This window comes from Oncorhynchus masou, unplaced genomic scaffold (genome assembly GCF_036934945.1).
Source record: "Oncorhynchus masou masou isolate Uvic2021 unplaced genomic scaffold, UVic_Omas_1.1 unplaced_scaffold_1997, whole genome shotgun sequence".
Taxonomy (NCBI): Eukaryota; Metazoa; Chordata; class Actinopteri; order Salmoniformes; family Salmonidae; genus Oncorhynchus; species Oncorhynchus masou.
The window spans coordinates 64,829-87,492 of NW_027008487.1; the positions used below are offsets into that span (position 1 = coordinate 64,829).

The 22,664-nt window shown below is 41.4% G+C and overlaps 1 protein-coding gene across 1 annotated transcript; it reads left to right on the forward strand.

Annotated features, from left to right (window-relative positions):
• Positions 1–576: 576 nt before the first annotated feature.
• LOC135532715 (beta-galactosidase-like) lies at positions 577–13,679 on the forward strand (the record flags this gene model as incomplete). Its single annotated transcript, XM_064960182.1, has 7 exons — positions 577–583; positions 826–994; positions 8,803–8,953; positions 9,756–9,816; positions 10,033–10,127; positions 12,856–13,036; positions 13,621–13,679. Coding segments are annotated over exons 1-7 (723 nt in total), but the record flags the coding sequence as incomplete, so codon positions are not given.
• Between the last annotated feature and the right edge of the window lie 8,985 nt (positions 13,680–22,664).

Genomic DNA, 22,664 nt, shown 5'->3' on the forward strand with positions numbered 1-22,664 from the left:
ACTAAACACTCCCCTGGATACACAATACTAAACCCTCTCCTGGACTAGATACACAATACTAAACCCTCCCTTTGACTGAAATTGAAAAGCCAGACACCCCCGTTTTCCTCCAGGTACCATTCCATCTTTTACTGTGATTTTGTGATACATGCAGTTCTCAGGTCTTGATTAGCCTTGACGGACACTAGTGGGCGCTATGGATCTCCACTATCGTCTGGCCTTGATGTCCCCCTGCATAAAACATTCTCCATTCAGGTTGCAAAGGCTTCAATTTCCTCCTTAACTCGATTTAATGATGGCAAAGGAAAAGAACCAGGGAAAATATGCACCACCATTTTCAACCACCATGTCAGAGTGGCTCATGACAAGGAATGTTACTTCCTGATGTTGTGCCCACACAACAGACTGCTGCAAGCTGATTGGCTGAACCCAATACGCAACATCCCGGACTAGCATTCCAAGGCATTAGCAACTCTAACATGTTGGTGGAAAATGGAGCTGAGTTTGACCAATATGCCATTAAGAAAGTCAAACCTTTGGGGAAAAAAAGAAGGGAAAAAAGTTACGAGGTCCAAAATGCAAAGTAGGAACTACGCATAATACTGTCATGACAAATCCATAACAACAGTAGGCATGCAGGCCGAACAGCTGTCTGACAGAGGTCCTGGCTTTCTCACAGCTCTCCATATACTATTACTGATATCAAATATACCTTGAAATGATCTATGCCAGAGCCAGTTCTAGACCTTGATAAGAGCATATTGTTCATACACTATAAGCTTACTGTATTTCACGGTATGACTCCTGTCTGTTTTCTTCTTCCAGGGTTCGGGGCCCCTTCCTTCTCCATAGACTACAAGAACAACTGCTTCCAGAAAGATGGGAAGCCTTTCCAGTATGTCTCCGGTAGTATCCACTACTCCCGCATCCCTCACTACTACTGGAAAGACAGACTGCTCAAGATGTACATGGCTGGACTCAACGCTGTACAGATGTAAGTTCAATAGGAGACATAATGGGGAGAGCGAGATTATTATTATAGAATTAAATGTATCTCCTGAATATTCCCCAATACAACAGCAGTAGGGTTGTACCTGTGTCCATGATTCTCATGGTTTGAGAGTCCTTGGTGCCTTTTGGCAAACTCCAAGCGGGTTGTCATGTGCCTTTTACTGAGGAGTGACTTCCATCTGGTCACTCTATCATAAAGACCTGATTGATGGAGTGCTGCAGCGATGGTTGTCCTTCTGGAAGGTTCTCCCATCTCCACAGAGGAACTCTGGAGCTCTGTCAGAGTGACCAACAGGTTCTTGTTCACCTCCCCGACCAAGGCCCTTCTCCCCCGATTGCTCAGTTTGGCCAGGCGGCCAGCTCTAGGAGTATTGGTGGTTCCAAACCTCCATTTAAGAATGATGGAGGCCACTGTGTTCTTGGGGACCTTCAATGCTGCAGAAATGTTTTGGTACCCTTCCCCAGATCTGTGCCTCGACACAATCCTGTCTCTGAGCTCTACTGACAATTCCTTTGACCTAATGGCTTGGTTTTTGCTGTGATATGCACTGTCAACTGTGGGACCTTTATATAGGCAGGTGTGTGCCTTTTCCAAATCATGTCCAATCAATTAAATTTACCACAGGACACACTTAAGCTCAATTTCGAGTCTCATGGCAAAGGGTCTGAATACTTATGTAAATAATGTATTTCTGTTTTTTATTAATTAGCTTGATGAGGAAAAAAGCTGTAATGTGGAGTGGTCTGAATCCTTTTAGAATGCACCGTATGTCACCAGTACTCTTCTCCTTCCTGTCAGTTGTCACCAGTACTCTTCTCCTTCCTGTCAGTTGTCACCAGTACTCTTCTCCTTCCTGTCAGTTGTCACCAGTACTCTTCTCCTTCCTGTCAGTTGTCACCAGTACTCTTCTCCTTCCTGTCAGTTGTCACCAGTACTCTTCTCCTTCTTGTCAGTTGTCACCAGTACTCTTCTCCTTCCTGTCAGTTGTCACCAGTACTCTTCTCCTTCCTGTCAGTTGTCACCAGTACTCTTCTCCTTCCTGTCAGTTATGTCACCAGTACTCTTCTCCTTCCTGTCAGTTATGTCACCAGTACTCTTCTCCTTCCTGTCAGTTGTCACCAGTACTCTTCTCCTTCTTGTCAGTTGTCACCAGTACTCTTCTCCTTCCTGTCAGTTGTCACCAGTACTCTTCTCCTTCCTGTCAGTTGTCACAAGTACTCTTCTCCTTCCTGTCAGTTATGTCACCAGTACTCTTCTCCTTCCTGTCAGTGTTCACCAGTACTCTTCTCCTTCTTGTCAGTTGTCACCAGTACTCTTCTCCTTCCTGTCAGTTGTCACCAGTACTCTTCTCCTTCCTGTCAGTTGTCACCAGTACTCTTCTCCTTCCTGTCAGTTATGTCACCAGTACTCCTCTCCTTCTTGTCAGTTATGTCACCAGTACTCTTCTCCTTCCTGTCAGTTGTCACCAGTACTCTTCTCCTTCCTGTCAGTTGACACCAGTACTCTTCTTCCTGTCAGTTATGTCACCAGTACTCTTCTCCTTCCTGTCAGTTGTCACCAGTACTCTTCTTTCTGTCAGTTATGTCACCAGTACTCTTCTCCTCCTTGTCAGTTGTCACCAGTACTCTTCTTCCTGTCAGTTGTCACCAGTACTCTTCTTCCTGTCAGTTGTCACCAGTACTCTTCTCCTTCTTGTCAGTTGTCACCAGTACTCTTCTCCTTCCTGTCAGTTGTCACAAGTACTCTTCTCCTACCTGTCAGTTATGTCACCAGTACTCTTCTCCTTCCTGTCAGTTGTCACCAGTACTCTTCTCCTTCCTGTCAGTTGTCACCAGTACTCTTCTCCGTCCTGTCAGTTGACACCAGTACTCTTCTCCTTCCTGTCAGTTGTCACCAGTACTCTTCTTCCTGTCAGTTATGTCACCAGTACTCTTCTTCTTGTCAGTTGTCACCAGTACTCTTCTTCCTGTCAGTTGTCACCAGTACTCTTCTCCTCCTTGTCAGTTGTCACCAGTACTCTTCTCCTTCCTGTCAGTTGTGTCACCAGTACTCTTCTTCCTGTCAGTTGTCACCAGTACACTTCTCCTTCCTGTCAGTTATGTCACCAGTACTCTTCTCCTTCCTGTCAGTTATGTCACCAGTACTCTTCTCCTTCCTGTCAGTTATGTCACCAGTACTCTTCTCCTTCCTGTCAGTTATGTCACCAGTACTCTTCTCCTACCTGTCAGTTATGTCACCAGTACTCTTCTCCTACCTGTCAGTTACGTCACCAGTACTCTTCTCCTTCCTGTCAGTTGTGTCACCAGTACTCTTCTCCTTCTTGTCAGTTGTCACCAGTACACTTCTCCTTCCTTTCAGTTATGTCAACAGTACTCTTCTCCTCCTTGTCAGTTGTCACCAGTACTCTTCTCCTTCCTGTCAGTTGTGTCACCAGTACTCTTCTTCCTGTCAGTTGTCACCAGTACTCTTCTCCTTCTTGTCAGTTGTCACCAGTACTCTTCTCCTTCCTGTCAGTTGTCACAAGTACTCCTCTCCTTCCTGTCAGTTGTCACCAGTACTCTTCTCCTTCCTGTCAGTTATGTCACCAGTACTCTTCTCCTACCTGTCAGTTATGTCACCAGTACTCTTCTCCTTCCTGTCAGTTATGTCACCAGTACTCTTCTCCTTCCTGTCAGTTATGTCACCAGTACTCTTCTCCTTCCTGTCAGTTGTCACCAGTACTCTTCTCCGTCCTGTCAGTTGACACCAGTACTCTTCTCCTTCCTGTCAGTTGTCACCAGTACTCTTCTTCCTGTCAGTTATGTCACCAGTACTCTTCTTCTTGTCAGTTGTCACCAGTACTCTTCTTCTTGTCAGTTGTCACCAGTACTCTTCTCCTTCCTGTCAGTTGTCACCAGTACTCTTCTTCCTGTCAGTTGTCACCAGTACTCTTCTCCTTCTTGTCAGTTGTCACCAGTACTCTTCTCCTTCCTGTCAGTTGTCACAAGTACTCTTCTCCTTCCTGTCAGTTATGTCACCAGTACTCTTCTCCTTCCTGTCAGTGTTCACCAATACTCTTCTCCTTCCTGTCAGTTGTCACCAGTACTCTTCTCCTTCCTGTCAGTTATGTCACCAGTACTCTTCTCCTTCCTGTCAGTTGTGTCACCAGTACTCTTCTCCTTCCTGTCAGTTATGTCACCAGTACTCTTCTCCTTCCTGTCAGTTATGTCACCAGTACTCTTCTCCTTCCTGTCAGTTGTGTCACCAGTACTCTTCTCCTTCCTGTCAGTTATGTCACCAGTACTCTTCTCCTTCCTGTCAGTTGTGTCACCAGTACTCTTCTCCTTCCTGTCAGTTATGTCACCAGTACTCTTCTCCTTCCTGTCAGTTATGTCACCAGTACTCTTCTCCTACCTGTCAGTTATGTCACCAGTACTCTTCTCCTTCCTGTCAGTTGTCACCAGTACTCTTCTCCGTCCTGTCAGTTGACACCAGTACTCTTCTCCTTCCTGTCAGTTGTGTCACCAGTACTCTTCTCCTTCCTGTCAGTTATGTCACCAGTACTCTTCTCCTTCCTGTCAGTTATGTCACCAGTACTCTTCTCCTTCTTGTCAGTTGTGTCACCAGTACTCTTCTCCTTCCTGTCAGTTGTCACCAGTACTCTTCTCCTTCCAGTCAGTTGTCACCAGTACTCTTCTCCTTCCTGTCAGTTGTCACCAGTACTCTTCTCCTTCCTGTCAGTTATGTCACCAGTACTCTTCTCCCTGTCAGTTGTCACCAGTACACTTCTCCTTCCTGTCAGTTGTCACCAGTACTCTTCTCCTTCCAGTCAGTTGTCACCAGTACTCTTCTCCTTCTTGTCAGTTATGTCACCAGTACTCTTCTCCTTCCTGTCAGTTATGTCACCAGTACTCTTCTCCTTCCTGTCAGTTGTCACCAGTACTCTTCTCCTTCCTGTCAGTTGTCACCAGTACTCTTCTCCTTCCAGTCAGTTGTCACCAGTACTCTTCTCCTTCTTGTCAGTTATGTCACCAGTACTCTTCTCCTTCCTGTCAGTTGTCACCAGTACTCTTCTCCTTCTTGTCAGTTGTCACCAGTACTCTTCTCCTTCCTGTCAGTTGTCACCAGTACTCTTCTCCTTCCTGTCAGTTGTCACCAGTACTCTTCTCCTTCCTGTCAGTTGTCACCAGTACTCTTCTCCTTCCTGTCAGTTGTCACCAGTACTCTTCTCCTTCCTGTCAGTTATGTCACCAGTACTCTTCTCCTTCTTGTCAGTTGTCACCAGTACTCTTCTCCTTCCTGTCAGTTATGTCACCAGTACTCTTCTCCTTCTTGTCAGTTGTGTCACCAGTACTCTTCTACTTCCTGTCAGTTGTCACCAGTACTCTTCTCCTTCTTGTCAGTTGTGTCACCAGTACTCTTCTCCTTCCTGTCAGTTGTCACCAGTACTCTTCTCCTTCCTGTCAGTTGTCACCAGTACTCTTCTCCTTCTTGTCAGTTGTGTCACCAGTACTCTTCTCCTTCTTGTCAGTTATGTCACCAGTACTCTTCTCCTTCTTGTCAGTTGTCACCAGTACTCTTCTCCTTCCTGTCAGTTGTGTCACCAGTACCCTTCTCCCTGTCAGTTGTCACCAGTACACTTCTCTTTCCTGTCAGTGTTCACCAATACTCTTCTCCTTCTTGTCAGTTGTCACCAGTACTCTTCTCCTTCCTGTCAGTTGTCACCAGTACTCTTCTCCTTCCTGTCAGTTGTCACCAGTACTCTTCTCCTACCTGTCAGTTATGTCACCAGTACTCTTCTCCTTCCTGTCAGTTGTGTCACCAGTACTCTTCTCCTTCCTGTCAGTTATGTCACCAGTACTCTTCTCCTTCCTGTCAGTTGTCACCAGTACTCTTCTCCTTCCTGTCAGTTGTGTCACCAGTACCCTTCTCCTTCCTGTCAGTTGTCACCAGTACTCTTCTCCTTCCTGTCAGTTGTGTCACCAGTACACTTCTCCTTCCTGTCAGTGTTCACCAATACTCTTCTCCTTCTTGTCAGTTATGTCACCAGTACTCTTCTCCTTCCTGTCAGTTGTGTCACCAGTACTCTTCTCCTTCCTGTCAGTTATGTCACCAGTACTCTTCTCCTTCCTGTCAGTTGTGTCACCAGTACTCTTCTCCTTCCTGTCAGTTATGTCACCAGTACTCTTCTCCTTCCTGTCAGTTATGTCACCAGTACTCTTCTCCTACCTGTCAGTTATGTCACCAGTACTCTTCTCCTTCCTGTCAGTTGTCACCAGTACTCTTCTCCGTCCTGTCAGTTGACACCAGTACTCTTCTCCTTCCTGTCAGTTGTGTCACCAGTACTCTTCTCCTTCCTGTCAGTTGTGTCACCAGTACTCTTCTCCTTCCTGTCAGTTATGTCACCAGTACTCTTCTCCTTCCTGTCAGTTATGTCACCAGTACTCTTCTCCTTCTTGTCAGTTGTGTCACCAGTACTCTTCTCCTTCCTGTCAGTTGTCACCAGTACTCTTCTCCTTCCAGTCAGTTGTCACCAGTACTCTTCTCCTTCCTGTCAGTTGTCACCAGTACTCTTCTCCTTCCTGTCAGTTATGTCACCAGTACTCTTCTCCCTGTCAGTTGTCACCAGTACACTTCTCCTTCCTGTCAGTTGTCACCAGTACTCTTCTCCTTCCAGTCAGTTGTCACCAGTACTCTTCTCCTTCTTGTCAGTTATGTCACCAGTACTCTTCTCCTTCCTGTCAGTTATGTCACCAGTACTCTTCTCCTTCCTGTCAGTTGTCACCAGTACTCTTCTCCTTCCTGTCAGTTGTCACCAGTACTCTTCTCCTTCCAGTCAGTTGTCACCAGTACTCTTCTCCTTCTTGTCAGTTATGTCACCAGTACTCTTCTCCTTCCAGTCAGTTGTCACCAGTACTCTTCTCCTTCTTGTCAGTTATGTCACCAGTACTCTTCTCCTTCCTGTCAGTTGTCACCAGTACTCTTCTCCTTCCTGTCAGTTATGTCACCAGTACTCTTCTCCTTCCTGTCAGTTGTCACCAGTACTCTTCTCCTTCCTGTCAGTTATGTCACCAGTACTCTTCTCCTTCTTGTCAGTTGTCACCAGTACTCTTCTCCTTCCTGTCAGTTATGTCACCAGTACTCTTCTCCTTCTTGTCAGTTGTGTCACCAGTACTCTTCTACTTCCTGTCAGTTGTCACCAGTACTCTTCTCCTTCTTGTCAGTTGTGTCACCAGTACTCTTCTCCTTCCTGTCAGTTGTCACCAGTACTCTTCTCCTTCCTGTCAGTTGTCACCAGTACTCTTCTCCTTCTTGTCAGTTGTGTCACCAGTACTCTTCTCCTTCTTGTCAGTTATGTCACCAGTACTCTTCTCCTTCTTGTCAGTTGTCACCAGTACTCTTCTCCTTCCTGTCAGTTGTGTCACCAGTACCCTTCTCCCTGTCAGTTGTCACCAGTACACTTCTCTTTCCTGTCAGTGTTCACCAATACTCTTCTCCTTCTTGTCAGTTGTCACCAGTACTCTTCTCCTTCCTGTCAGTTGTCACCAGTACTCTTCTCCTTCCTGTCAGTTGTCACCAGTACTCTTCTCCTACCTGTCAGTTATGTCACCAGTACTCTTCTCCTTCCTGTCAGTTGTGTCACCAGTACTCTTCTCCTTCCTGTCAGTTATGTCACCAGTACTCTTCTCCTTCCTGTCAGTTGTCACCAGTACTCTTCTCCTTCCTGTCAGTTGTGTCACCAGTACCCTTCTCCTTCCTGTCAGTTGTCACCAGTACTCTTCTCCTTCCTGTCAGTTGTGTCACCAGTACACTTCTCCTTCCTGTCAGTGTTCACCAATACTCTTCTCCTTCTTGTCAGTTGTCACCAGTACTCTTCTCCTTCCTGTCAGTTATGTCACCAGTACTCTTCTCCTTCCTGTCAGTTATGTCACCAGTACTCTTCTCCTTCCTGTCAGTTGTCACCAGTACTCTTCTCCCTGTCAGTTGTCACCAGTACTCTTCTCCTTCTTGTCAGTTGTCACCAGTACTCTTCTCCTTCATGTCAGTTGTCACCAGTACTCTTCTCCTTCCTGTCAGTTGTGTCACCAGTACTCTTCTCCTTCCTGTCAGTTGTGTCACCAGTACTCTTCTCCTTCATGTCAGTTGTCACCAGTACACTTCTCCTTCTTGTCAGTTGTCACCAGTACTCTTCTCCTTCCTGTCAGTTGTGTCACCAGTACTCTTCTCCCTGTCAGTTGTCACCAGTACACTTCTCCTTCCTGTCAGTTGTGTCACCAGTACTCTTCTCCTTCTTGTCAGTTGTGTCACCAGTACTCTTCTCCTTCCTGTCAGTTGTCACCAGTACTCTTCTCCTTCCTGTCAGTTATGTCACCAGTACTCTTCTCCTTCTTGTCAGTTGTGTCACCAGTACTCTTCTCCTTCCTGTCAGTTGTGTCACCAGTACTCTTCTCCTTCCTGTCAGTTATGTCACCAGTACTCTTCTCCTTCATGTCAGTTGTCACCAGTACTCTTCTCCTTCTTGTCAGTTGTCACCAGTACTCTTCTCCTTCATGTCAGTTGTCACCAGTACTCTTCTCCTTCATGTCAGTTGTCACCAGTACTCTTCTCCTTCTTGTCAGTTGTCACCAGTACTCTTCTCCTTCATGTCAGTTGTCACCAGTACTCTTCTCCTTCTTGTCAGTTGTCACCAGTACTCTTCTCCTTCTTGTCAGTTGTGTCACCAGTACTCTTCTCCTTCCTGTCAGTTATGTCACCAGTACTCTTCTCCTTCCTGTCAGTTATGTCACCAATACTCTTCTCCTTCTTGTCAGTTATGTTCCCTGGAACTTCCATGAGGAAAAGCGGGGTGTTTACAACTTCACTGGGGATCGAGACCTGGAGAACTTCCTGGATCTGGCCAATCAGACTGGCCTCCTGGTGATCCTCCGCCCCGGACCCTACATCTGTGCAGAGTGGGAGATGGTAAGCACTACACCAACATCGAGGTATCTTCCTGTCAGAGGAGGCTGGTGAGTGGAAGACAGGTTCACAGTTAGGAATGGATTCAAAGTGCTGAATTCAATCCGTTCCAGTGATTACTATGAGCCTAAGTGCTGAATTCAATCCAATCCAGTAATTACTATGAGCCTAAGTGCTGAATTCAATCCGTTCCAGTCATTACTATGAGCCTAAGTGCTGAATTCAATCCGTTCCAGTCATTACTATGAGCCTAAGTGCTGAATTCAATCCGTTCCAGTCATTACTAAGTTATAAGACTTTCTCTGGTCAAAGTCAGGCCTTTCAGCAACACATTGGAAACTCACTACATCACATGGTGTGAGGCTGTAGTCTACTGGAAGTCCTATTCTCACCTGGAAGACTGTAGAGAGAGAGGGATGGAAGTCCTATTCTCACCTGGGGGACTGTAGAGAGAGAGGGATAGAAGTCCTATTCTCACCTGGGGGACTGTAGAGAGGGAGGGATGGAAGTCCTATTCTCACCTGGAAGACTGTAGAGAGAGAGGGATGGAAGTCCTATTCTCACCTGGAAGACTGTAGAGAGAGAGAGGGATGGAAGTCCTATTCTCACCTGGGGGACTGTAGAGAGGGAGAGGGATGGACACTAAAGAGTCAGAAAGAGGAGGGATGTTTTGGTGTCATGCACCACTGAGTGACAGATGTTGTTTTGACTCTCCTCTTCCCCTTTCTCTCACAGTGTGTCAGCTGACAGAAATATCTGAGTCATGCTTGTAGACAGAAGTTCATTAAGTTTCTGTCTCTTTCAGGGTGGTTTACCAGCTTGGTTGCTCCAGAAACCAAACATTGTACTTCGATCAGCAGATACAGGTATCATAAAACCATACTGCCAGTACCATCCTGGAACACAGTTATCATAAAACCATACTGCCAGTACCATCCTGGAACACAGGTATCATAAAACCATACTGCCAGTACCATCTCTTTTACACATATCAGTAATTGAGTGTTCTGGCTCGGTGTCTTAATCAGTGTTCTGGCTCGGTTGGCTCCTTGTGTTTAATCAGTGTCTTGCTTTTGATCCAGACTACCTGGAGGCAGTGAGCACCTGGATGGCAGTGCTGCTCCCAAAGATGAGGAGGTGGTTGTATACAAACGGAGGGAACATTATCACTGTGCAGGTACAGTTGAAGTCTCAAGTTTACATACACCTCAGCCAAATACATTTCAAACTACGTTTTTCACAATTCTGACATATAATCCTAGTAAAAATTCCCCGTCTTAGGTCAGGTAGGATCACCACTTTATTTAAAAAAATGTGAAATGTCAGAATAATAGTAGAATGATTTATTTCAGCTTTTATTTCTTTCCTCACATTCCCAGTGGGTCCGAAGTTTACATACACTCAATTAGTATTTGGTAGCATTGCCTTTAAATTGTTTAACTTGGGCCAAACGTTTCGGTTAGCCTTCCACAAGCTTCCCACAATAAGTTGGGTGAATTTTGGCCCATTCCTCCTGACAGAGCTGGTGTAACTGAGTCAGGTTTGTAGGCCTCCTTGCTCACACACACTTTTTCAGTTCTGCCCACAGATGTTCTATAGGATTGAGGTCAGGGCTTTGTGATGGCCACTCCAATACCTTGACTTTGTTGTCCTTAAGCCATTTTGCCACAACTTTGGAAGTATGCTTGGGGTCATTGTCCATTTGGAAGACCCATTTGCGACTAAGCTTTAACTTCATGACTGATCTCTTGAGATGTTGCTTCAATATATCCACATAATTTTCCTACCTCATGATGCCATCTATTTTGTGAAGTGCACCAGACCCTCCTGCAGCAAAGCACCCCCACAACATGATGCTGCCACCCCCGTGCTTCACGGTTGGGATGGTGCTCTTCGGCTTGCAAGCCACCCCCTTTTTCCTGCAAACATAACGATGGTCATTATGGCCAAACAGTTCTACTTGTGTTTCATCAGACCAGAGGACATTTCTCCAAAAAGTATGATCTTTGTCCCCATGTGCAATTTCAAACCGTAGTCTGGCTTTTTTATGTTGGTTTTGGAACAGTGGCTTCATACTTGCTGAGCAGCCTTTCAGGTTATGTCGATATAGGACTCGTTTTACTGTGGATATAGATACTTTTGTACATGTTTCCTCCAGCATCTTCACAAGGTCCTTTGCTGTTGTTCTGGGATTGATTTGCACTTTTCACACCAAAGTACGTTCATCTCTAGGGGACAGAACACGTCTCCTTCCTGAGCGGTATGATGGCTGCGTGGTCCCATGGTCTTTATACTTGCGTACTATTGTTTGTACAGATGAACGTGGTACCTTCAGGCGTTTGGAAATTGCTCCCAAGGATGAACCAGACTTGTGTAGGTCTATAATTTTTTTTCTGAGGTCTTGGCTGATTTCTTTTGATTTTCCCATGATGTCAAGCAAAGAGGCACTGAGTTTGAAGGTTGGCCTTGAATTACATCCACAGGTACACCTCCAATTGACTCAATCAGAAGCTTCTAAAGCCATGACATCCTTTTCTGGAATTTTCCAAGCTGTTTAAAGGCACAGTCAACTTAGTGTATGTAAACTTCTGACCCACTGGAATTGTGACACAGTGAATTTTAAGTGAAATAATCTGTCTGTAAACAATTATTGTTGGAAATATTACTTGTGTCATGCACAAAGTAGGATGTCCTAACCAACTTGCAGAAACTATAGTTAGTTAAAACCTCATGATACTCCCCATCCCGGAACCGGGATCGTGAATAAAGCCTCAGGCTCATTAGCATAACGCAACGTTAACGATTTCTGAAAATCGCAAATAAAATGAAAATAATGCGCCTGCTCTCAAGCTTAGCCTTTTCTTAACAACACTGTCATCTCAGATTTTCAAAATATGCTTTTGAACCATAGCAAATCACTAATTTGTGTAAGAGTATGCTAAGCTAGCTTAGCATTTTGAGTAGCATTTAGTACGCAACATTTTCACAAAAACCAGATAAATAAAATCATTTACCTTTGAAGAGCTTCGGATGTTTTCAATGAGGAGACTCTCAGTGACATAGCAAATGTTCAGTTTTTCCTGAAAGAATCTTTGTGTAGGAGAAATCACTCCGTTTTGTACATCACATTTGGCTACCGAAACGAACCAAAAACTCAGTCTCCAAAACGTCATACTTTTTCCGAATTAACTCCATAATATCGACCGAAACATGGCAAACGTTGTTTAGAATCAATCCTCAAGGTGTTTTTTCACATATCTCTTCATTGATATGCAGTTCGTGGAAGCCTGCTTCCCCTCAGAATCGCATGGAAAAATACCAGCAGCTGAAAAAGACGCACCAATTTCGACGGAGGACACCGGGCGGACACCTGGAAAATGTAGTCTCTTATGGTCAATCTTCCAATGATATGCCTACAAATATGTCACAATGCTGCAGACACCTTGGAGAAACGACAGAAAGGGCAGGCTCATTCCTCTCGCATTCACAGCCATATAAGCAGACAATGGAAAACGGAGCCTCAAAAATCCTGCTCATTTCCTGGATGCCGTTTCATCTTGGTTTTGCCTGTAGCTCACGTTCTAGGGCACGCACAGAGAATATCTTTGCAGTTCTGGAAACGTCAGAGTGTTTTCTTTCCAAAGCTATCAATTATATGCATAGTCGAGCATCTTTTTGTGACAAAATATTGCGCTTAAAACGGGCACGTCTTTTTATCCAAAAATGAAATAGCGCCCCCATAGCATCAAGAGGTTTTAACAAGAAATTTGTGGGGTGGTTGAAAAACGAGTTTTAATCTCCAACCTAAGTGTATGTAAACTTCCGACTTCAAGTGGAGAGTCATTATGAATGAATTGTTGATCCGGATAGTTGTTTTCCTTCCTTCCTTCTACCTACTCCACCAGGTAGAGAATGAGTATGGGAGCTACTATACGTGTGACTACAACTACATGCGGCACCTGAGGACCCTGTTCCAGTTCTTCCTGGGGGACAAAACTGTTCTCTTCACGACCGACGGGAACACGGACCGGGAAATGACCTGCGGGACCCTGGAGGGAATGTACGCCACTATAGACTTTGGGACAGGTAGGAACAGGACAGGTGGGAACAGGACAGGTAGGAACAGGACAGGTGGGAACAGGACAGGTAGGAACAGGACAGGTAGGAACAGGACAGAGGCAGGAACAGGACAGGCAGGAAGAGGACAGGTAGTAACAGAGTTGAGGAACAGGAACAGAGAGGTGTTGTAACAGAGTTGAGGAGCAGAGAGGTGTTGTAACAGAGTTGATGAGCAGAGAGGTGTTGTAACAGAGTTGAGGAACAGGAACAGAGAGGTGTTGTAACAGAGTCGAGGAGCAGAGAGTTGTTGTAACAGAGTTGAGGAACAGGAACAGAGAGGTGTTGTAACAGAGTCGAGGAACAGAGAGGTGTTGTAACAGAGTTGAGGAACAGGAGCAGAGAGGTGTTGTAACAGAGTTGATGAGCAAAGAGGTGTTGTAACAGAGTTGAGGAGCAGAGAGGTGTTGAAACAGAGTTGAGGAGCAGAGAGGTGTTGTAACAGAGTTGAGGAGCAGAGAGGTGTTGTTACAGAGTTGAGGAGCAGAGAGGTGTTGTTACATAGTTGCCAGCACATCGTTTTTAAAAGCCCCCTTCTTTTGTTCTCCATTCAGACGTCAACATATCCCAAGCTTTTAGTCGGCAGAGGAGATTTGAACCAAGAGGCCCTCTGGTGAGAAGTCGTTTTTTACAACTTCATATATAAGATGATGATGTAGTACCATGACCAGACTGAACTATTAGATGATGTAGTACCGTGACCAGACTAAACTATTAGATGATGATGTAGTACCATGACCAGACTAAACTATTAGATGATGATGTAGTACCATGACCAGACTAAACTATTAGATGATGATGATGTAGCACCATGACCAGACTAAACTATTAGATGATGATGATGTAGTACCATGACCAGACTAAACTATGAGATGATGTCGTACCATGACGAGACGAAACTATTAGATGATGTAGTGCCGTGACCAGACGAAACTATTAGATGATGATGTAGTACCATGACCAGAATAAACTATGATGATGATGTAGTACCATGACCAGACTAAACTATTAGATGATGATGATGTAGTACCATGACCAGACTAAACTATTAGATGATGATGTAGTACCATGACCAGACTAAACTATTAGATGATGATGTAGTACCATGACCAGACTAAACTATTAGATGATGATGTAGTACCATGACCAGACTAAACTATTAGATGATGATGTAGTACCATGACCAGACTAAACTATTAGATGATGATGTAGTACCATGACCAGACTAAACTATTAGATGTTGCTGATGTAGTACCATGACCAGACTAAACTATTAGATGTTGATGATGTAGTATACCATGACCAGAATGAACTATTAGATGATGTAGTACCATGACCAGACTAAACTATTAGATGATGATGATGTAGTACCATGACCAGACTAAACTATTAGATGATGATGATGTAGTACCATGACCAGACTAAACTATTAGATGATGATGTAGTACCATTACCTGACTAAACTATTAGATGATGATGATGATGTAGTACCATTACCTGACTAAACTATTATATGATGTAGTACCATGACCAGACTAAACTATTAGATGATGTAGTACCATGACCAGACTAAACTATTAGATGATGATGATGATGTAGTACCATGACCAGACTAAACTATTAGATGATGTAGTACCATGACCAGACTAAACTATTAGATGATGATGATGATGTAGTACCATGACCAGACTAAACTATTAGATGATGTAGTACCATGACCAGACTAAACTATTAGATGATGATGTAGTACCATGACCAGACTGAACTATTTGATGATGATGATGTAGTACCATGACCAGACTAAACTATTAGATGATGATGATGTAGTACCATGACCAGACTAAACTATTAGATGATGATGATGTAGTACCATGACCAGACTAAACTATTAGATGATGATGTAGTACCATGACCAGACTAAACTATTAGATGATGATGTAGTACCATGACCAGACTAAACTATTAGATGATGATGTAGTACCATGACCAGACTAAACTATTAGATGATGATGTAGTACCATGACCAGACTAAACTATTAGATGATGATGTAGTACCATGACCAGACTAAACTATTAGATGATGATGATGTAGTACCATGACCAGACTAAACTATTATATGATGTAGTACCATGACCAGACTAAACTATTATATGATGTAGTACCATGACCAGACTAAACTATTAGATGATGATGTAGTACCATGACCAGACTAAACTATTAGATGATGATGTAGTACCATGACCAGACTAAACTATTAGATGATGATGTAGTACCATGACCAGACTGAACTATTAGATGATGTAGTACCATGACCAGACTAAACTATTAGATGATGATGATGTAGTACCATGACCAGACTAAACTATTAGATGATGATGTAGTACCATGACAAGACTAAACTATTAGATGATGATGTAGTACCATGACCAGACAGAACTATTAGATGATGTAGTACCATGACCAGACTAAACTATTCGATGATGATGATGATGATGTAGTACCATGACCAGACTAAACTATTAGATGATGATGATGATGTAGTACCATGACCAGACTAAACTATTAGATGATGATGTAGTACCATGACCAGACTAAACTATTAGATGATGATGATGTAGTACCTTGACCAGACTAAACTATTAGATGATGATGTAGTACCATGACCAGACTAAACTATTAGATGATGATGTAGTACCATGACCAGACTAAACTAAACTATTCGATGATGATGTAGTACCATGACCAGACTAAACTATTCGATGATGATGTAGTACCATGACCAGACTAAACTATTAGATGATGATGTAGTACCATGACCAGACTAAACTATTCGATGATGATGTAGTACCATGACCAGACTAAACTATGAGATGATGTCGTACCATGACCAGACGAAACTATTAGATGATGTAGTACCATGACCAGACTAAACTATTAGATGATGATGTAGTACCATGACCAGACTAAACTATTAGATGATGATGTAGTACCATGACCAGACTAAACTATTAGATGATGATGTAGTACCATGACCAGACTAAACTATTAGATGATGATGTAGTACCATGACCAGACTAAACTATTAGATGATGATGTAGTACCATGACCAGACTAAACTATTAGATGATGATGATGTAGTACCATGACCAGACGAAACTATTAGATGATGATGATGTAGTACCATGACCAGACTAAACTATTTGATGATGATGATGTAGTACCATGACCAGACTAAACTATTAGATGATGATGTAGTACCATGACCAGACGAAACTATTAGATGATGATGATGTAGTACCATGACCAGACTAAACTATTTGATGATGATGATGTAGTACCATGACCAGACTAAACTATTAGATGATGATGATGTAGTACCATGACCAGACTAAACTATTAGATGATGATGTAGTACCATTACCAGACTAAACTATTAGATGATGATGTAGTACCATGACCAGACTAAACTATTAGATGATGATGATGTAGTACCATGACCAGACTAAACTATTAGATGATGATGATGTAGTACCATGACCAGACTAAACTATTAGATGATGATGTAGTACCATGACCAGACTAAACTATTTGATGATGATGATGTAGTACCATGACCAGACTAAACTATTAGATGATGATGTAGTACCATTACCTGACTAAACTATTAGATGATGATGTAGTACCATGACCAGACTAAACTATTAGATGATGATGTAGTACCATGACCAGACTGAACTATTAGATGATGATGATGTAGTACCATGACCAGACTAAACTATTAGATGATGATGTAGTACCATGACCAGACTAAACTATTAGATGATGATGATGTAGTACCATGACCAGACTAAACTATTAGATGATGATGTAGTACCATTACCAGACTAAACTATTAGATGATGATGTAGTACCATGACCAGACTAAACTATTAGATGATGATGATGTAGTACCATGACCAGACGAAACTATTAGATGATGATGATGTAGTACCATGACCAGACTAAACTATTTGATGATGATGATGTAGTACCATGACCAGACTAAACTATTAGATGATGATGTAGTACCATGACCAGACGAAACTATTAGATGATGATGATGTAGTACCATGACCAGACTAAACTATTTGATGATGATGATGTAGTACCATGACCAGACTAAACTATTAGATGATGATGATGTAGTACCATGACCAGACTAAACTATTTGATGATGATGATGTAGTACCATGACCAGACTAAACTATTAGATGATGATGATGTAGTACCATGACCAGACTAAACTATTAGATGATGATGTAGTACCATTACCAGACTAAACTATTAGATGATGATGTAGTACCATGACCAGACTAAACTATTAGATGATGATGATGTAGTACCATGACCAGACTAAACTATTAGATGATGATGATGTAGTACCATGACCAGACTAAACTATTAGATGATGATGTAGTACCATGACCAGACTAAACTATTTGATGATGATGATGTAGTACCATGACCAGACTAAACTATTAGATGATGATGTAGTACCATGACCAGACTAAACTATTAGATGATGATGTAGTACCATGACCAGACTAAACTATTAGATGATGATGTAGTACCATGACCAGACTGAACTATTAGATGATGATGATGTAGTACCATGACCAGACTAAACTATTAGATGATGATGTAGTACCATGACCAGACTAAACTATTAGATGATGATGATGTAGTACCATGACCAGACTAAACTATTAGATGATGATGTAGTACCATTACCAGACTAAACTATTAGATGATGATGTAGTACCATGACCAGACTAAACTATTAGATGATGATGATGTAGTACCATAAACTATTAGATGATGATGATGTAGTACCATGACCCTAAACTATTAGATGAACTATTAGATACCATGACCAGATGATGATGTAGTACCATGACCAGACTAAACTATTTGATGATGATGATGTAGTACCATGACCAGACTAAACTATTAGATGATGATGATGTAGTACCATGACCAGACTAAACTATTAGATGATGATGTAGTACCATGACCAGACTAAACTATTAGATGATGATGTAGTACCATGACCAGACTAAACTATTAGATGATGATGATGTAGTACCATGACCAGACTAAACTATTAGATGATGATGATGTAGTACCATGACCAGACTAAACTATTAGATGATGATGTAGTACCATGACCAGACTAAACTATTGATGATGATGATGTAGTACCATGACCAGACTAAACTATTAGATGATGATGTAGTACCATTACCTGACTAAACTATTAGATGATGATGTAGTACCATGACCAGACTAAACTATTAGATGATGATGTAGTACCATGACCAGACTGAACTATTAGATGATGATGATGTAGTACCATGACCAGATTAAACTATTAGATGATGATGTAGTACCATGACCAGACTAAACTATTAGATGATGATGTCGTACCATGACCAGACTAAACTATTAGACTATGTCGTACCATGACCAGACTAAACTATTAGATGATGATGTAGTACCATGACCAGACTAAACTATTAGATGATGATGATGTAGTACCATGACCAGACTAAACTATTAGATGATGATGTAGTACCATGACCAGACTAAACTATTAGATGATGATGTAGTACCATGACCAGACTAAACTATTATTCAGATGATGATGTAGTACCATGACCAGACTAAACTATTCGATGATGATGTAGTACCATGACCAGACTAAACTATTAGATGATGATGTAGTACCATGACCAGACTAAACTATTCGATGATGATGTAGTACCATGACCAGACTAAACTATGAGATGATGTCGTACCATGACCAGACGAAACTATTAGATGATGTAGTACCATGACCAGACTAAACTATTAGATGATGATGTAGTACCATGACCAGACTAAACTATTAGATGATGATGTAGTACCATGACCAGACTAAACTATTAGATGATGATGTAGTACCATGACCAGACTAAACTATTAGATGATGATGTAGTACCATGACCAGACTAAACTATTAGATGATGATGTAGTACCATGACCAGACTAAACTATTAGATGATGATGTAGTACCATGACCAGACTAAACTATTAGATGATGATGATGTAGTACCATGACCAGACTAAACTATTTGATGATGATGATGTAGTACCATGACCAGACTAAACTATTAGATGATGATGTAGTACCATGACCAGACGAAACTATTAGATGATGATGATGTAGTACCATGACCAGACTAAACTATTTGATGATGATGATGTAGTACCATGACCAGACTAAACTATTAGATGATGATGATGTAGTACCATGACCAGACTAAACTATTAGATGATGATGTAGTACCATGACCAGACTAAACTATTAGATGATGATGTAGTACCATGACCAGACTAAACTATTAGATGATGATGATGTAGTACCATGACCAGACTAAACTATTAGATGATGATAAACTATTAGATGATGATGTAGTACCATGACCAGACTAAACTATTAGATGATGATGTAGTACCATGACCAGACTAAACTATTGATGATGATGATGTAGTACCATGACCAGACTAAACTATTAGATGATGATGTAGTACCATGACCAGACTAAACTATTAGATGATGATGTAGTACCATGACCAGACTAAACTATTAGATGATGATGATGTAGTACCATGACCAGACTAAACTATTAGATGATGATGTAGTACCATGACCAGACTAAACTATTTAGATGATGATGATGATGATGTAGTACCATGACCAGACTAAACTATTAGATGATGATGTAGTACCATGACCAGACTAAACTATTAGATGATGATGTAGTACCATGACCAGACTAAACTATTAGATAGATGATGATGTAGTACCATGACCAGACTAAACTATTAGATGATGATGATGTAGTACCATGACCAGACTAAACTATTTGATGATGATGATGTAGTACCATGACCAGACTAAACTATTAGATGATGATGTAGTACCATGACCAGACTATTTAGATGATGATAAACTATTAGATGATGATGATGTAGTACCATGACCAGACTAAACTATTTGATGATGATGATGTAGTACCATGACCAGACTAAACTATTAGATGATGATGATGTAGTACCATGACCAGACTAAACTATTAGATGATGATGTGTAGTACCATGACCAGACTAAACTATTAGATGATGATGTAGTACCATGACCAGACTAAACTATTAGATTAGATGATGATGTAGTACCATGACCAGACTAAACTATTAGATGATGATGATGTAGTACCATGACCAGACTAAACTATTAGATGATGATGTAGTACCATGACCAGACTAAACTATTTGATGATGATGATGTAGTACCATGACCAGACTAAACTATTAGATGATGATGTAGTACCATTACCTGACTAAACTATTAGATGATGATGTAGTACCATGACCAGACTAAACTATTAGATGATGATGTAGTACCATGACCAGACTAAACTATTAGATGATGATGTAGTACCATGACCAGACTAAACTATTAGATGATGATGTCGTACCATGACCAGACTAAACTATTAGACTATGTAGTACCATGACCAGACTAAACTATTAGATGATGATGTAGTACCATGACCAGACTAAACTATTAGATGATGATGATGTAGTACCATGACCAGACTAAACTATTAGATGATGATGTAGTACCATGACCAGACTAAACTATTAGATGATGATGTAGTACCATGACCAGACTAAACTATTAGATGATGATGATGTAGTACCATGACCAGACTAAACTATTAGATGATGATGTAGTACCATGACCAGACTAAACTATTAGATGATGATGTAGTACCATGACCAGACTAAACTATTAGATGATGATGTAGTACCATGACCAGACTAAACTATTAGATGATGATGATGTAGTACCATGACCAGACTAAACTATTAGATGATGATGTAGTACCATGACCAGACTAAACTATTAGATGATGATGTAGTACCATGACCAGACTAAACTATTAGATGATGATGTAGTACCATGACCAGACTAAACTATTAGATGATGATGATGTAGTACCATGACCAGACTAAACTATTAGATGATGATGTAGTACCATGACCAGACTAAACTATTAGATGATGATGTAGTACCATGACCAGACTAAACTATTAGATGATGATGTAGTACCATTACCAGACTAAACTATTAGATGATGATGTAGTACCATGACCAGACTAAACTATTAGATGTTGATGATGTAGTACCATGACCAGACTAAACTATTAGATGATGATGATGTAGTACCATGACCAGACTAAACTATTAGATGATGATGTAGTACCATGACCAGACTAAACTATTTGATGATGATGATGTAGTACCATGACCAGACTAAACTATTAGATGATGATGTAGTACCATTACCATGACCAGACTAAACTATTAGATGATGATGTAGTACCATGACCAGACTAAACTATTAGATGATGATGTAGTACCATGACCAGACTGAACTATTAGATGATGATGATGTAGTACCATGACCAGATTAAACTATTAGATGATGATGTAGTACCATGACCAGACTAAACTATTAGATGATGATGTCGTACCATGACCAGACTAAACTATTAGATGATGATGTAGTACCATGACCAGACTAAACTATTAGATGATGATGTAGTACCATGACCAGACTAAACTATTGACCAGATGATGATGATGTAGTACCATGACCAGACTAAACTATTAGATGATGATGTAGTACCATGACCAGACTAAACTATTAGATGATGATGTAGTACCATGACCAGACTAAACTATTAGATGATGATGTAGATGATGATGTAGTACCATGACCAGACTAAACTATTAGATGATGATGTAGTACCATGACCAGACTAAACTATTAGATGATGATGATGTAGTACCATGACCAGACTAAACTATTAGATGATGATGTAGTACCATGACCAGACTAAACTATTAGATGATGATGTAGTACCATGACCAGACTAAACTATTAGATGATGATGTAGTACCATGACCAGACTAAACTATTAGATGATGATGTAGTACCATGACCAGACTAAACTATTAGATGATGATGTAGTACCATGACCAGACTAAACTATTAGATGATGATGTAGTACCATGACCAGACTAAACCAGACCATGACCAGACTAAACTATTGAGTACCATGATGATGATGTAGTACCATGACCAGACTAAACTATTAGATGATGATGTAGTACCATGACCAGACTAAACTATTAGATGATGATGTATTGACCAGATGATGATGATGTAGTACCATGACCAGACTAAACTATTAGATGATGATGTAGTACCATGACCAGACTAAACTATTAGATGATGATGTAGTACCATGACCAGACTAAACTATTAGATGATGATGATGTAGTACCATGACCAGACGAAACTATTAGATGATGATGATGTAGTACCATGACCAGACTAAACTATTTGATGATGATGATGTAGTACCATGACCAGACTAAACTATTAGATGATGATGTAGTACCATGACCAGACGAAACTATTAGATGATGATGATGTAGTACCA